The sequence below is a fragment of the Protopterus annectens genome, chromosome 14.part0 (genome assembly GCF_019279795.1).
Source record: "Protopterus annectens isolate FY-2018-M chromosome 14.part0, PAN1.0, whole genome shotgun sequence".
Classification (NCBI taxonomy): Eukaryota; Metazoa; Chordata; order Ceratodontiformes; family Protopteridae; genus Protopterus; species Protopterus annectens.
Window position 1 is genome coordinate 52,616,137 of NC_056748.1, and position 17,231 is coordinate 52,633,367.

General features: G+C 39.9%; 1 protein-coding gene across 1 annotated transcript in view; it reads left to right on the forward strand.

Annotated features, from left to right (window-relative positions):
* Positions 1 to 17,231, forward strand: part of DLG5 (discs large MAGUK scaffold protein 5) — a 3,463,687-nt gene that overhangs the window by 3,118,589 nt on the left and 327,867 nt on the right. Inside the window, exon 30 of the mRNA XM_044055764.1 lies at positions 6,920 to 7,063. Coding sequence (XP_043911699.1) covers positions 6,920 to 7,063 — 144 coding nt within the window. The remainder of the gene's footprint in view (positions 1 to 6,919; positions 7,064 to 17,231) is intronic.

Sequence of the window (17,231 nt, forward strand, 5' to 3'; positions counted from 1 at the left end):
TGTGAAGGTGCATGTGTTTTTGAGACCATCTTCCTTGAATGCACTGACCTGCCATGTGTGCTCACCAGGCGTATTCTGAAGAATCTGTTGTGATGGTTTGATTTGCTTGAGGTATGCAGAAAGGGAGACCCGTGTTTCTTTGGCATGCTTGAGCCCACCACAAAAATTCCTTTTGAAGGCATGGAATGAGTGGTATAATTGTTTCCAGGCTGTGTTTGTGTTGAGACCATAAGTTTTTCAGGTACCATTGTAGTTTTCTCATATGCAGCTTTGCAAATGGTATTAGTAGAATGCAGGATGCCATGAACCCCAAAGCCTGCAGGATTTTCCTTGCAGTAAGCTGGGTTAAAGTTGTCATTTTTCTGAAGTATTGAGACAGTTGCCTTTGCTTGTCTGGTGTGAGATAAACCATCTGGGCCGTTGTATTTAAGCTGGCACACAGGAATATTATCTGTTATGAGGGTATCAGTTTTGATTTCTTTTTGTTTACTGTGTACCCTAGGCAATTTAACATTTTTATTACAAATGCCAAATGCTGTAGTAGAATATCCTTGCTGTCCGCTTGGATCAGGCAGTCGTCCAGATATGGGTAGATTTGTATTCCTCGTTGTCTGCAAAATGCAATTACTGATGCCAGGCATTTCGTAAATACTCTGGGCGCAGTAGATAAGCCAAAGGGCAATCCAGAGAATTGACAATGCGTTGTACCTGCAAGAAATCTGAGGTATCTTCTGCAATCTTGTCTGATAGGGACATACAGGTATGCCTCCTTGAGGCCCAACGTTACCAGCCAAGACTCCTTGCCCAACATGGGAAGAAGCTGCTGTAATGTGAGCATCTTGAATTTTGGTACCTCTAAGTACGTGTTCAGGATAGATAGGTCTAAGATGGGTCTCCAGTCTTTGTCCTTCCTTGGTACCAGAAATAGTCTTGAATAAAAACCTTGACCTTGTTCTTTTGTAGGTACCTTTTGAATTGCTTTCATATCCATGAGAGAGGAAATTTGTTTTTGTGCCTCTGCCCATTGATTTTCTGGCAGGTTTGGCATGCCTTTCATTTTTGGAAGGGTATGAAAGTGGAATCTGTAGCCTCTGTTTGTGATGTCCAGAATCCATTTGTCCTGTGTAATAACGTGCCAATTGTCTGAAAATAAGGCCAGTTTTCCGCCCAAAGGTGCTGCCATTGAATGTTTGTTTGGCAGGCGTAGGGGGAAGTCATTGAGCTTGCTTCCTGAATGGTTGAGGCCTTTTTTCTCCACCTCTTGGAATTGTTGTTTGCCATTGTCTAGGTCTGTAAGAACCTTGTGGTTGTCCTCTGTCCCTGGGGCGTCTGTACCTACCCCTTTGGGGTCTGTCAGTGGTTGGAAAGGACCAGTTTTTTGATGGCCAGTTTCTGCTGAAGCGAGGAGGTTGTACCTGCAAGAAATCTTTAACTGTTTGTACAGATTTTGCCTTTTCTTCCATTTTCTTTAAAACCTCCTCTGCTTTGACACCAAATAATACATCCTTTTGCAATGGTGCATCTAATAACTTTGCTTTTGCATGATCTGGTAAGGTTTGCTCTTTTAGCCAAGCATGTCTACGTATCACAGAGCCGGTGACAGCTGCTCTACATGAGGCCTCCAATGAGTCACAACCGCACTGTAAAGTATGTTTTCCCACTTGTTCTGCTCCATGCAATAAATCCTGAATCTCTTTTAAGTCTGGTTGATCTGTTTGTGTCATCTTAAGTTTCAATTGGGAGATCAAAAACTGCTGGTATTTTAGCATGTGAAATTGGCAGTTTAATGCCCTCATGGCTAAAGTGGCAGAAGTATACACCTTCTTCCCCCATCTTTCTAATGCTCTGGAATCTCTTTCAGAAGGTAAAGGATTTTTTGCAGTAGAGGCCTTAATCCCCTTAGGACCCAGTGAAATGGTTTCTGGGACAGCAGCAGGGCTTTTATATAAAAACTGGTGGGAATCAGGGACCCGGTAGTATCTGTCTGGTTTAACTGGGGCAGGAGGCAAGGAGTCTGGATTCAGACTGGCTTCTGCAAAAACATCATCCAAAATATCTAAAACCGGAGGAATAGCAAGGGGCCTATGCTGAGGAAGAAGGAGAAACTCCCGGAGCCTTTTCTTAGAATCTGAGTAATCCTGTCCTTCCCAGTGGAAGTGTTCCCTCAAGGTATGCAAGGTTTCCTCGAAAGAATAGTCCTCTGGGGGGGAAACCGAGGGAATTGATTCCTCTGCATCAGAATCTTCATAGGGAGAATAGGAGTAATCCTGGTCCTCAGAAAAACCTGAGGTAATGGAAGCTTGATCTGAGGAAGGGTAGTCTTCCTCCAACCTGGGTCTTTTTTCTAAGGGGGGCTGAGAACCTCTGATAAGAGTAATTAAATCCTCAGCCATCCTGAGCATCTGCTTTTTAGGCATGGGTTGCTGAGAGGGGGTCTGAGGATCCTGTTTCCTAATTTTCATAGGGGCTTTAGATTTTGAGTAAGATTTAATGGTAATAGAAGTAGGCTTGAAAACACCTTCAGAAACTGAAAGCCTAGCTAAATTTTCTGGTTCCCCGCCAAGAGTGGTGTCTGTGTCCAGAGAAGTAATCGGCTCCGGAGGGCCTGCAACTACAGATTGAGAGGTTGCCGGTAAAATAGATTCAGCGGTAGTCAGGGGCTGCGAAGGCGCCTCACTGAGAACCGGAGATCTGGCGGTAGGCCTAAGCGTGGTCTCGGTATCCGTTTTGGGCCTCGGATGTCTATCTTTATCTTTGCGTTTTTTCATTAAGCCTGGTGTCGGAATATCCGACGACATGCTGTAGTTACATTTTTTGCCGTTCGTCGGTTGAAAGAAGCACAGGCTAGACAAGCTGCTACGTCGTGGTCTGGGCCTAAGCAAGGTAAGCAGTAAGAGTGGAAATCTTTATGAGGTATTTGTTTCCCACAATTTAAACAGTTATTCACTTTTTCTGACATCGGCTGAGGCAAGAAAGAGTCCCCAACGGGGTACTTAGCTTTTTAGAAGTCTTCGGTAGTAGTAGAAGTATTCGGTAGTAGTAATCTCTGGTTCTGACCGACCGGCACTTGCGAACAGCTTCTGCTTCGGGTGCCACACGGCAAGAAACACTGAGGAAAATGGCGTCGGCTGATGCCTTTATACCCGAAGAACTGCAGCTATGACGTCGGGTGAAGTGCGACACCAGCCGAGGCCAGACCCAGACTTTGGAATCCGGCCGACCGAAGGGCTGCCGGACGACAGGACAACCCATTTGTAAGGACTGCAGATGCATGCCTATCGGACATCTACATTTATGGTAGGTACAAAACTGTACTATCCAGGGATATTAACTTTGCTTGTGGCATAAACAGAATATGCTGGAGAGACATATGTGTCCCAAAAGATCCTATAGAGTTCATCCCTGACCCTGTTCAAAGAAAACCCTGACAGCTGGATGGGAAATCATAAACGTACCCCTGGTCTGGCTCCCTTGTCCCTTATGGACAGAGTCCATCAATAAGAAAAGTATTATCCTAACTAGCACCCCTCTACTACACATCCTTAGCTACCTGCTTATTAATAGCCCCCTCCGTATGATACATGGGACCCAAATTGTTTAAGATATGTGGCTTAACTCTTAAGGGCCCTAATGGTCATTAGCCTAGAATAACCTGGAACCTGTAAAAGGTACCCACTGAAATGGCAAGCAGACCATTTAGAGAAGCCAGACCCACAATATCTAGTCAGAGACAGCTAGGAATCAGTACCCCTCTGCCCCTCTGCTTATTCTCTCAGGAGCTGAACAGTCACATTAACCCCAGGCTGGTTGTTGAGAAGAGGCTTGCAGGCTGTCCACTGATATATAGTCTGGCCCCAGATGTTGCAGATTGTAAAACTAAGCTGGAAAAGTGGATTAGTATGGCATAAATTGCTGTGTAACCTAGTTAGTGTGAATATGTGAAAGGAGGAGTGAGTGAAGTTTCATTAGTTTATGGAGAGGGCTTTCCCAGTATGATTTTGTAATGCTGACTAGTATCAGCAGATGAGCTAAGACTTCACAGGTCAAATTTACATAAGGGGTGGGCAACTCAAAAGCCGTTCAGTATCACAGCACAACAGGAATAAGGTGGGTAATGAATCCCGTACACAACAAACACAAATCTGGCTGTATTTATTGCTACCTCCCCTGCCTTGCTGTAATTTGCATCTAGGTAGATTACCATTCTGAAGCATGTACCCCACCGGGCCATCGAGAATGGTTCTGTTTTTCAGTGTCTAGTATGGCATGTCTGATTCATTTGACATCTGCCTTATTCAAGTCTTTTACTTCTTTTTCTGCCATTGTGTGAGTCCTGTCCAAATACTTGAGATTGTTGATACAATTGAAGGTGTTGTCTTGTTAATAATATTCCTTCTTTGATTTCACATATTAAAATATGTAAAAGTAAATGTCAGAATGGAAATTAGTATTTAAGAAATGGGAAAATGTCAAACAAAGTGCACTCAGTAGTGCTACACAGGTACCCTGTAATTGCTGTTTTGAGTTCCTTTCTTTAATTTATTATTCCATATTGCAATTCATTACATAAAAAAGACAAAAAAGGCAATAATGAGAAAACAAAATCACAAATACAAATATTTACATGTTCTTAAATCGTGAACAAGAACCTCAGTTATACCATGAGTGTGCACATATGAGTTTATATAAAGTGAACTCCATTCAGATATCGAAATACTAGCTATAGGGGCAGATTTCCAGTTTGCTAAATTATATCTTTTTAGTAACCTTAATGGCTAATGCAATTTTAGAACAGTCTGCACTTAATAATTCTTCCAGCATAATCTAATAATTCTAATAATACCATCTGAGGAAAGAAAGGTAGTCATTTAAAAATATTTGAATCCATCCATGCATGTTTAACCATCATTGATAAACTTCTGGACAAGACCACCATCAGTGCCATAAGTTAACGCTAGAGGCATCACAATGTCAGCAAGAGTCAGAAACAGAAGGATTCATATTGTGTATCTTATTGAGAAAATAATGTATACCATAAAAAATCTTAAATTGAATAGAATTGTTACCCATAGATTTATGTCTAAATATAGCTGTCTTCATATAGTCTAACCAAAATTTTGCTTCAAAATGGGTTGATAAAAACGTCTCCCATTTAAATGCCCCAGGAAAAGGCAGATCAGCAAGGATAGTACATGCTAACTTCTATACTAAAGAACAAAGGTTTTTTTTTTACCAGTCAAAGATGTTTTACTAGCCGCATGTTCAGACTTGGTAACAAAGGAATTAACGTTCTCATGTAAGCTAGGATTAATCAATGCAAGGTATACTTGTCCGTTACGCCTGAATTCATTCCATGAAAGAAGAGTACAATTTCAACTGTAATACTGAACAAAAAGGAACATTCCTTAATTTTATGCTGTTCCTAAGGAATCTCAACACATTTAGCAATGTACAAAATATTAGATATGTAAGGCTTAAACAATTTGACATATGAAATACAATCAGCTTGATTATATAACATCCATATCAAACGTGTTATACAGAGTAAGTGACTAATCAATTTATAAACTATCCAATGACTGTACTAAATGTTATATAAATTAACAAAAATATTACACAAATATTTTAATATGTTAGGAAGATTTAAACCACCTTGGTCGACTGAAGTAGTGGTAGCTACCCAAAGTATACAGGGCAAACCACCACTACATAAAAATTTTGAGACAACACTCTTTACTTTACAAACAGCTTGTGGTTTTCACAAACCAAGTAACCAGAAGGGGAGGATGAACATCCGAGTTCACTCAAAAACACTGATTTATTGAAACTAGAATATAGTACTGTATTCTACTTTCAATAAATCAGCGTTTGTGAGTGAACTCGGCTGTTCGTCCTCCCTTCTGGTTTCTTGGTTTGTGGAACTCTCTTTACTTTGTTATATCAAGAAGTGGAAAGAGGCACAAGAAAGTTATGAAACAAAAATAAACGTAAAAGAATTTTCATATTTGTGATCTTTACCCCACCAATTAAGTAAAGAAACTATGTTAGAAACTGTCTTCCTATAGTAAATATTGCCAGTAATGCCACAGGATTTCTGCAGATTAGAGGAATATCTTATTCCTAAAAATGTACATCCTTGAACTTTAGGAATCAAAGTGGACATGTTAATGTCCATAACAACATAATTTTGTTTGTATAACAAAATATGATCAGACTTGTGATAATTAATCACAAATACGATTACGTTTTTCACTTTCTCAAAAATATCACACAGTTTCTTAATATCTTGGGGATAAACAGTAGTAATTATTATTAAGTCTTCAGCATAAGCGGTGTTGTTAATATTGACATTGTTTTTAGTATATTTTGTTTTAGAAGAATGAATTCTATATGATAAAAGATTTAACGGTAAAACAAAAAGATTCAATGACAAAGGACATCCCTGTCTCGCACCTATTTTTTGTAAGTATTGTAGATGTGTTTTTTACCATTAAGAATAAAATAAGCAAAAGTTACCTTAAGCAGATTTTTAATAATGGACAAGATATTACATGATACATCATAAAAGTCAAGCACTCTCCATATAAAATATCTATTCAAATAATCAAAGGCTTTAGTGGCATCAATTTTAATCAAATCGGTTTTATATTTATTGTACATTTCATTAAGGAAAATAGGCTGTTTCAACTTGTTAGCTTCAGTCATCATTCTCCCCAGGCAAAAGCCAAACTGGAAATCAGATTAATGCACAATTTAAATGGGATGCTAATTTATTGTTTACTAATTGAGCTCATATGAGAGGGAGGGTTTGTAATGCTGCAGTTCATCTCTTCATTTAATTTTAAAAGCAGCAAACATTACTGCTGAAGCTTGTGCAAGTCTGTTTCATGACCTTTCACCAGTATGTTCTCTTTTACAGACTGTGCAAGTCTAGCTTATCAGAAAGTCCAGAGGGTGGATTGTACTGCTCCAAGGCCTGTGCTCATCCTGGGACCTTTGGTTGATGCTGTGAAGGACATGCTTACCAAGGAAGCTCCTGGAAAATTCTGTCGCTGTCCTCTAGGTAAGAATGCCAGGTGACAAATGATAGCTCTTCATTGCATTGTTTGATTTTATAAGTATTAACACAGTATCAGAATGCATTTTACCCCTTTAAGTATAGCTGCTGTTGTGTGTTACATCTGTTATTTATTCAGAATGTTGTTTTCATTTATATTGTTGTTTGGATGTTAGTCAGAGGTACCATTTGCATAGTGAGAGAGCCTGCTGCCATTGCACATTGAACAGAGTATCACTTGTAAGCTGACCAGTGGTGGACACTGGCAACTTAGTTTTTTGTGTTTGTGTAAGAGTTCATCAGGGAACTCTGAAAATCATATGGTATTTTGCACTTTCATGGTATTCTGCCTTGGCATTGCTTTTTCTGTGCAGGTTAGCAACCTTATGTTTATTTCATAAAACTTTTCCACTGAACTGTTGTCTGTGTATAGTTTTTCCCCCTTTCTTCTCTGTGCAGTGCTAAGGAACACAATTAATCAGCAGTTATGCAGATGCATATTGACAGAATGTGCATCCCAAACAGTTAACACTTCATGCTTTTTAAACTTGAGTGCTAAAAGTAAGCATCACTAAAGATGATGTAGTAAGGTCTCAGACTGTACTAGCCCATGTCCTTGAGGCCCATTTCCAGGACTTTACTTTGGCAGATATGTGATAGACCATCCTTGCACCCAGTTAGTGTTGCAGGCTACTGGTTATTTATTCCTGGCAACTGAATAACTGAAACTGTCAATATGTTGATGTACACACTTGCTTCCAGTATGGAACCTGCTAAGTGAATGAAGGCATGTCACTCTCCAAAGCAGTCTCAAATACCATTTCTTTTGCAAAAGAAAAGTATTCTATAGTGGTTGGTTATGTAAAGGAATGAAGCCTTGACTTTACTCCATATGACTTGTATTTTCTTGGCAGCTCGAGAAGAGGAAGATCCAGGTAGGGAGAGTGTGAGTGGATAGGAAAGAGCAGCAGTCCAGTCTACTGCTGTGCTGGCCCATACAGGAATGTGGGGCAAATAGCGTGGAGCAGAAGGTGCCTCATCCTGCAGTTATTTTTCCTGTGGCTACCCAGAGTAGATTGAGTAGACCTGTGTGAGTTATCGAAAGAAGATTCTTCCTCAGATGGGTGGGATCTGCCCTTTTGGTACCGATGCTTGTAAAGAAACAGATGTTAGGGCCAAGGCTTCAAAGTAAAAGGTGAGATGGAGCTAAAGTTGAAGGCTTCTGTCCAAATTATAGCAGCCATTAAAGGCAAAGTTGCCAAAGTTGTATCTATAAGCACTGAAGTTGCCGGTGTCACAATCAGCGCTGACCCGCACATAGTTAGTGCTGAATACGTGACAGTAAAACCATGACAGGCAGCATGGTTGACTTCAGCGCTGAAGATTCAAATAATAGTGAGATTGAAAATGGGACTAAAGGTATTAGTGCCAACACTGGGGCCAGACCGCCAACATTTCTGTCTTCATGCCTACAAATTGTCGCTGCCAAAGGAGTCAAGGTGAAAACCACTGGTGCCAATCCCTTCCCTGGTACTAATGTCAGAGTATAGGCAAAGAGGGATAGGTGAATCATAAGTGAAAGACTTGCACTGGTAGTTTTTAGTTGAATCTAGAACAGAAGCTGCTGTTAAGAAGGTTAATTAGTAGTGTATATAAAGTATTGTATGATAACTATAAGTATCAATCAGAGGAGGTTAGAAATTATTGAGAAGAGAAACTGGAAAAGTAATTTACAAGGGAACAATGGGAGGACATATGTGTGGCCCAAGTTTGTAACAAAGTCCAGAAGTTTCAGGGTTTTTGTTTTGAAATGTTTTCATAGGATTTTTATACCCAAAAGGCAATAATGAGAAAACAAAATCACAAATACAAATATTTACATGTTCTTAAATCGTGAACAAGAACCTCAGTTATACCATGAGTGTGCACATATGAGTTTATATAAAGTGAACTCCATTCAGATATCGAAATACTAGCTATAGGGGCAGATTTCCAGTTTGCTAAATTATATCTTTTTAGTAACCTTAATGGCTAATGCAATTTTAGAACAGTCTGCACTTAATAATTCTTCCAGCATAATCTAATAATTCTAATAATACCATCTGAGGAAAGAAAGGTAGTCATTTAAAATATTTGAATCCATCCATGCATGTTTAACCATCATTGATAAACTTCTGGACAAGACCACCATCAGTGCCATAAGTTAACGCTAGAGGCATCACAATGTCAGCAAGAGTCAGAAACAGAAGGATTCATATTGTGTATCTTATTGAGAAAATAATGTATACCATAAAAAATCTTAAATTGAATAGAATTGTTACCCATAGATTTATGTCTAAATATAGCTGTCTTCATATAGTCTAACCAAAATTTTGCTTCAAAATGGGTTGATAAAAACGTCTCCCATTTAAATGCCCCAGGAAAAGGCAGATCAGCAAGGATAGTACATGCTAACTTCTATACTAAAGAACAAAGGTTTTTTTTACCAGTCAAAGATGTTTTACTAGCCGCATGTTCAGACTTGGTAACAAAGGAATTAACGTTCTCATGTAAGCTAGGATTAATCAATGCAAGGTATACTTGTCCGTTCGCCTGAATTCATTCCATGAAAGAAGAGTACAATTTCAACTGTAATACTGAACAAAAAGGAACATTCCTTAATTTTATGCTGTTCCTAAGGAATCTCAACACATTTAGCAATGTACAAAATATTAGATATGTAAGGCTTAAACAATTTGACATATGAAATACAATCAGCTTGATTATATAACATCCATATCAAACGTGTTATACAGAGTAAGTGACTAATCAATTTATAAACTATCCAATGACTGTACTAAATGTTATATAAATTAACAAAAATATTACACAAATATTTTAATATGTTAGGAAGATTTAAACCACCTTGGTCGACTGAAGTAGTGGTAGCTACCCAAAGTATACAGGGCAAACCACCACTACATAAAAATTTTGAGACAACACTCTTTACTTTACAAACAGCTTGTAAAAATTTCCACAAACCAAGTAACCAGAAGGGGAGGATGAACATCCGAGTTCACTCAAAAACACTGATTTATTGAAACTAGAATATAGTACTGTATTCTACTTTCAATAAATCAGCGTTGTCAGTGAACTCGACTGTTCCTCCCTTCTAATTTCTTGTTTTGTGGAACTCTCTTTACTTTGTTATATCAAGAAGTGGAAAGAGGCACAAGAAAGTTATGAAACAAAAATAAACGTAAAAGAATTTTCATATTTGTGATCTTTACCCCACCAATTAAGTAAAGAAACTATGTTAGAAACTGTCTTCCTATAGTAAATATTGCCAGTAATGCCACAGGATTTCTGCAGATTAGAGGAATATCTTATTCCTAAAATGTACATCCTTGAACTTTAGGAATCAAAGTGGACATGTTAATGTCCATAACAACATAATTTTGTTTGTATAACAAAATATGATCAGACTTGTGATAATTAATCACAAATACGATTCACGTTTTTCACTTTCTCAAAATATCACACAGTTTCTTAATATCTTGGGGATAAACAGTAGTAATTATTATTAAGTCTTCAGCATAAGCGGTGTTGTTAATATTGACATTGTTTTAGTATATTTTGTTTTAGAAGAATGAATTCTATATGATAAAAGATTTAACGGTAAAACAAAAGATTCAATGACAAAGGACATCCCTGTCTGCACCTATTTTTGTAAGTATTGTAGATGTGTTTTTTACCATTAAGAATAAAATAAGCAAAAGTTACCTTAAGCAGATTTTTAATAATGGACAAGATATTACATGATACATCATAAAAGTCAAGCACTCTCCATATAAAATATCTATTCAAATAATCAAAGGCTTTAGTGGCATCAATTTTAATCAAATCGGTTTTATATTTATTGTACATTTCATTAAGGAAAATAGGCTGTTTCAACTTGTTAGCTTCAGTCATCATTCTCCCCAGGCAAAAGCCAAACTGGAAATCAGATTAATGCACAATTTAAATGGGATGCTAATTTATTGTTTACTAATTGAGCTCATATGAGAGGGGAGGGGTTTGCGTAATGCTGCAGTTCATCTCTTCATTTAATTTTAAAAAAGCAGCAAACATTACTGCTGAAGCTTGTGCAAGTCTGTTTCATGACCTTTCACCAGTATGTTCTCTTTTACAGACTGTGCAAGTCTAGCTTATCAGAAAGTCCAGAGGGTGGATTGTACTGCTCCAAGGCCTGTGCTCATCCTGGGACCTTTGGTTGATGCTGTGAAGGACATGCTTACCAAGGAAGCTCCTGGAAAATTCTGTCGCTGTCCTCTAGGTAAGAATGCCAGGTGACAAATGATAGCTCTTCATTGCATTGTTTGATTTTATAAGTATTAACACAGTATCAGAATGCATTTTACCTTTAAGTATAGCTGCTGTTGTGTGTTACATCTGTTATTTATTCAGAATGTTGTTTTCATTTATATTGTTGTTTGGATGTTAGTCAGAGGTACCATTTGCATAGTGAGAGAGCCTGCTGCCATTGCACATTGAACAGAGTATCACTTGTAAGCTGACCAGTGGTGGACACTGGCAACTTAGTTTTTTGTGTTTGTGTAAGAGTTCATCAGGGAACTCTGAAAATCATATGGTATTTTGCACTTTCATGGTATTCTGCCTTGGCATTGCTTTTTCTGTGCAGGTTAGCAACCTTATGTTTATTTCATAAAACTTTTCCACTGAACTGTTGTCTGTGTATAGTTTTCCCCCTTTCTTCTCTGTGCAGTGCTAAGGAACACAATTAATCAGCAGTTATGCAGATGCATATTGACAGAATGTGCATCCCAAACAGTTAACACTTCATGCTTTTTAAACTTGAGTGCTAAAAGTAAGCATCACTAAAGATGATGTAGTAAGGTCTCAGACTGTACTAGCCCATGTCCTTGAGGCCCATTTCCAGGACTTTACTTTGGCAGATATGTGATAGACCATCCTTGCACCCAGTTAGTGTTGCAGGCTACTGGTTATTTATTCCTGGCAACTGAATAACTGAAACTGTCAATATGTTGATGTACACACTTGCTTCCAGTATGGAACCTGCTAAGTGAATGAAGGCATGTCACTCTCCAAAGCAGTCTCAAATACCATTTCTTTTGCAAAAGAAAAGTATTCTATAGTGGTTGGTTATGTAAAGGAATGAAGCCTTGACTTTACTCCATATGACTTGTATTTTCTTGGCAGCTCGAGAAGAGGAAGATCTAGGTAGGGAGAGTGTGAGTGGATAGGAAAGAGCAGCAGTCCAGTCTACTGCTGTGCTGGCCCATACAGGAATGTGGGGCAAATAGCGTGGAGCAGAAGGTGCCTCATCCTGCAGTTATTTTTCCTGTGGCTACCCAGAGTAGATTGAGTAGACCTGTGTGAGTTATCGAAAGAAGATTCTTCCTCAGATGGGTGGGATCTGCCCTTTTGGTACCGATGCTTGTAAAGAAACAGATGTTAGGGCCAAGGCTTCAAAGTAAAAGGTGAGATGGAGCTAAAGTTGAAGGCTTCTGTCCAAATTATAGCAGCCATTAAAGGCAAAGTTGCCAAAGTTGTATCTATAAGCACTGAAGTTGCCGGTGTCACGATCAGCGCTGACCCGCACATAGTTAGTGCTGAATACGTGACAGTAAAACCATGACAGGCAGCATGGTTGACTTCAGCGCTGAAGATTCAAATAATAGTGAGATTGAAAATGGGACTAAAGGTATTAGTGCCAACACTGGGGCCAGACCGCCAACATTTCTGTCTTCATGCCTACAAATTGTCGCTGCCAAAGGAGTCAAGGTGAAAACCACTGGTGCCAATCCCTTCCCTGGTACTAATGTCAGAGTATAGGCAAAGAGGGATAGGTGAATCATAAGTGAAAGACTTGCACTGGTAGTTTTTAGTTGAATCTAGAACAGAAGCTGCTGTTAAGAAGGTTAATTAGTAGTGTATATAAAGTATTGTATGATAACTATAAGTATCAATCAGAGGAGGTTAGAAATTATTGAGAAGAGAAACTGGAAAAGTAATTTACAAGGGAACAATGGGAGGACATATGTGTGGCGCCCAAGTTTGTAACAAAGTCCAGAAGTTTCAGGGTTTTTGTTTTGAAATGTTTTCATAGGGATTTTTATACCCCTATCAGACTTCAAAGACTTTCTCCTCTGGTAGATGACAAATGTCGGAAGTGTGATGATAGAGTTATGGGAGTGTAATGAGTTGGCAGATTTTAAAAATATCGTACAGAGTGTTCTGTCAGAAATATTGGGTGAGAATTTAACTAAAGAAATTATACTTTTCAGCTCGGACACAATCTGAATTGCTTTGTTATATTAAGGCATTGTTAAGTTTAATTCCATTGGCTACAAAAAAGAAAGAAGTTACTAGAAAATGGAAATCAAAGTTTAAACCAACTGTATTTGAAGTATTAAATATTGTAAAATAAGTAAAAGAATTGGAAGACAGATCTTTAGAAAAGGAAAGGAGAAAATTACATAAAAATGGAAATTATGGGAACTGTACATGCAGAATAATGTACAGGAGGAGCAGGAGTGGTGAGGTTTAAGGGAGGGGAGGAAATGTGGAATTCATGTAATGTTAAACTGATGATAGCTGTGAAGAGATCAAGGTTTAGGAAGAGCCTAAACTACCAAGTCAGTACTGCCTGTGATGACCAGTCCTTCAGTTTGAGTGGACAGACATGGGTCATGAAGATGTATTATTTCAGTAAGTACATAACTTTTGTATTTGCAAATTTATTTATTTTTTTATTTATTTAACATTTGTTTACCAGGAAAGTCCGACTTGGAACAAAACCAATTTTCAGCGGAGGCCCAGGGAGAAGTGCTCCAGATGCATGTCTTTGTAATGTGGGAGGAAACTGGACTACCCAGAGGAAACCCAAGCCGAGATTCGAACCGGAGAACCTCTTGCTGTGAGGCGACAACGTTACCACTGCACCACTAACAGCTCTAAAGTCTGTAAGGAGGCACCATCTGCTTTATAAGATCATAGGAAGTTACTAGACTGTTGGCCCTGAGGCCCTTACAAGGCTAGCCAAGAATTAGCCCATGTTCCAACAAGTCAGCACCCAATGCCCTTGTCCGTCAGGGACACAGGTGGAATCACAGGGGTGTATTTTCTGATGTTCTTCATGTTTCACTGTTGCACTCATTACATTTGGGTAATCCTGCTGGCAGGTTGCCCTCAGTCGGCCTGAATTCCAAAGTCTTGGGTCCTGCGTCAGTTGCTATCTCCTCTTCCATGACGTCAGGTCGTCAGGGGTATAAAACATGCAGCCGACGCCATTTTCTTCAGTCTTTCTTGCCGCGCGGTGTCCTAAGCAGAAGCAGTTCCCAAGTGCCGGTTGGCCAACTCCTGAGATTTTCGTGTTCGAGTTTCAGATCCAAAGTCTTCATTAAAGCTAAGTACCCCGTTGGGGAAACTTTTTTCTTGCTTCAGACCGATGTCAGAAAAAGTTAATAATTGTATTTCTTGTGGAAAGCAAAAACCTCATAAGGACTTTCATTCTTACTGTATTCTTTGCCTAGGCCCTGACCAGGACATTTCAAGTTGTCGGGTTTGTGCTAGATTTAACCAACACACTATTAAGCGTCGGTATGATTTTGCATTAAACTATTTTGGGCGCAGACTTAATTATAAAATGTTGTCGGATAGCCATCCGACTACCGGAGTTCACAAAAAAACACAAAGAAAAAGAAAAGGATAGACAGCCGAGGCCCAAAACAGGCGAAGCTTCTACTAAGCCAGTCGCCGGTTCTCAGTGAGGCGCTTTCGCAGCTCTTGACGCCTGCTACTTTAGAGTCTCAGGTCGCTACCGACTCCCACGTGGAGTTGGCTATGCCGCTGAAAGCTCAAGGTTTTGGAGCCTCGGACACTATTCCCTCAGATGGGTCTGAAGCCGCTGAGCAGGCACCGGCTTCTGAGGGTGTATTCAGACCTAAACATCTATACATTAAACCGACTTCAGCTTTAAAGGCAAAGACTAAAGCACCTTCAAAGACAAAGAAACAAACTCAAGAGCCACATGGACAGGCCTCCATGCCCAAAAAACAGATGCTCAAAATGGCCGAAGACTTGATTACCTTGATCAGGGGTTCTCATCACCCTCCTGATAAGAGGCCTAGGCAAGAGACAGACTATGAATCTTCAGATCAGGTTTCTATTTCTTCTGATGTTCATCGTGTTTCACTGTTGCAGTCATTACAATTGGGTTATCCTGCTGGCAGGCTACCCGCAGTCGGCCTGAATTCTAAAGTCTAGGTCCGGCGTCTGTTGCTGTCGCCTCCTCCCTGACATCAGTGCGCCAGGGGTATAAAAGATGCATCCGACGCCATTTTCTTCAGTCTTCCTTGCCGCGCAGTGCCCAAAGCAAAAGCAGTTCGCAAGTGCCAGTCGGCCGGCTCCTGAGTTTTTCAAATTCAGATCCGAAGTCTTCATTAAAGCTAAGTACCCCATTGGGGAAACTTTTTTCTTGCTCCAGACTGATGTCAGAAAAAGTTAACAATTGTATTTCTTGTGGGAAGCAAATACCTCATAAGGATTTTCATTCTTACTGTATTCCTTGCCTAGGCCCTGACCATAACATTGCTAGTTGTCGGTTTTGTGCTAGATTTAACCAACGCACTATTAAGCGTCGGAAAGATTTTGCATTCCATTACTTTGGCAGAAGATTTAATTACATAATGCCGTCAGAACAACCGACTACCGGAGTTTATAAAAAGCGCAAGGAAAAAGAAAAGGACAGGCATCCGAGATCCAAAACCGATGATGAGGCTTCTGCTAGGCCTATCGCCGGTTCTCAGTGAGGCGCTTTTGCAGCCCCTGACGTCCGCTACCTCAGAGCCACAGGCCGCTTCCGACTCCCACGTGGAGCCAACGAGGCTGCTGGAAACTCAAGGTATTGGACACTCGGAAACTCTTCCCTCAGATGGGTCTGGAGCCGCTGAGTAGGCATCGGCTTCTGAGGGTGTTTTCAGACCTACACAGTTATACGTGAAACCTACTTCAGCTTCAAAGGCAAAGACTAAAGCAACTCTGAAGGCTAAGAAACAAGTACAGCATTCTCCTGGACAGGCCTCCATGCCTAAGAAACAGATGCTTAAAATGGCTGAAGACCTTATTACTTTGATCAGGGGTTCCCATCCCCCTTCTGATAAGAGGCCTAGGCAAGAGGTAGAATACGAATCTTCAGACCAGGTTTCCATTTCCTCTGATTCCTCATCTGAACAGGAATATTCTCTTCCTCCCTATGAGGACTCTGATGCTTAAGAATCTATCCCTTCAGCCTCCCCTCCTGAGGATTATTCTTTTGGGGAAACACTGCATACTATGAGGGAGCATTTCCACTGGGAGAGCCAGGATTACTCAGAATCCAAGAAAAGGCTCCGAGACTTCCTTTTATTGCCTCAACACAGACCCCTTGCTATCCCGCCTGTTTTAGATATTGTAGATGATGTATTTTCAGAGTCCAGTCTATCTCCAGACTCTTTACCACCACCTCCTGTTAAGCCAGACAAATACTACAGGGTTCCTGATTCACATAAATTTCTTTATAAAAACCCTGCTGCTGACCCAGAAACCATCTCTCAGGGTCCCAAAGGGGTCAAGGCTTCTACTGCAAAAAACCCTACTATCCCCTCTGATAGGGATTCTAGGGCCCTAGACAGATGGGGTAAAAAAATTTATACTTCTGCAACCTTGGCTGTAAGAGCCTTAAATTGCCAATTTCATGTGCTTAAATATCAGCAATATCTTATGTCACTGCTTAAACAGAAAATGCCAGCAAATTCAGAATGTGCAGACAACAAGGAAATGCAGGATTTATTGCATGCAGCTGAACAAGTTGGAAAGCATACTTTGCAATGTGGTTTTGACTCTCTAGAGGCCTCCTGCAGGGCCACTGTTACAGGTTCTGTCATTAGGAGGCATGCATGGTTAAAAGAACAGAATTTGCCTGATCATGTTAAAGCAAAACTATTAGATGCTCCATTACAGCATGATACTTTATTTGGAGTTAAAGCAGAAGAGGTGTTGAATAAAAATTGAGGACAAAGCTAAATCTATGCAAACAGTCAAATATTTCTTGCAGGTACAGCCTCCCAGATTTAGCAGGAGCTGGCCTACAAAGAATTGGTCCTTTCCAGTG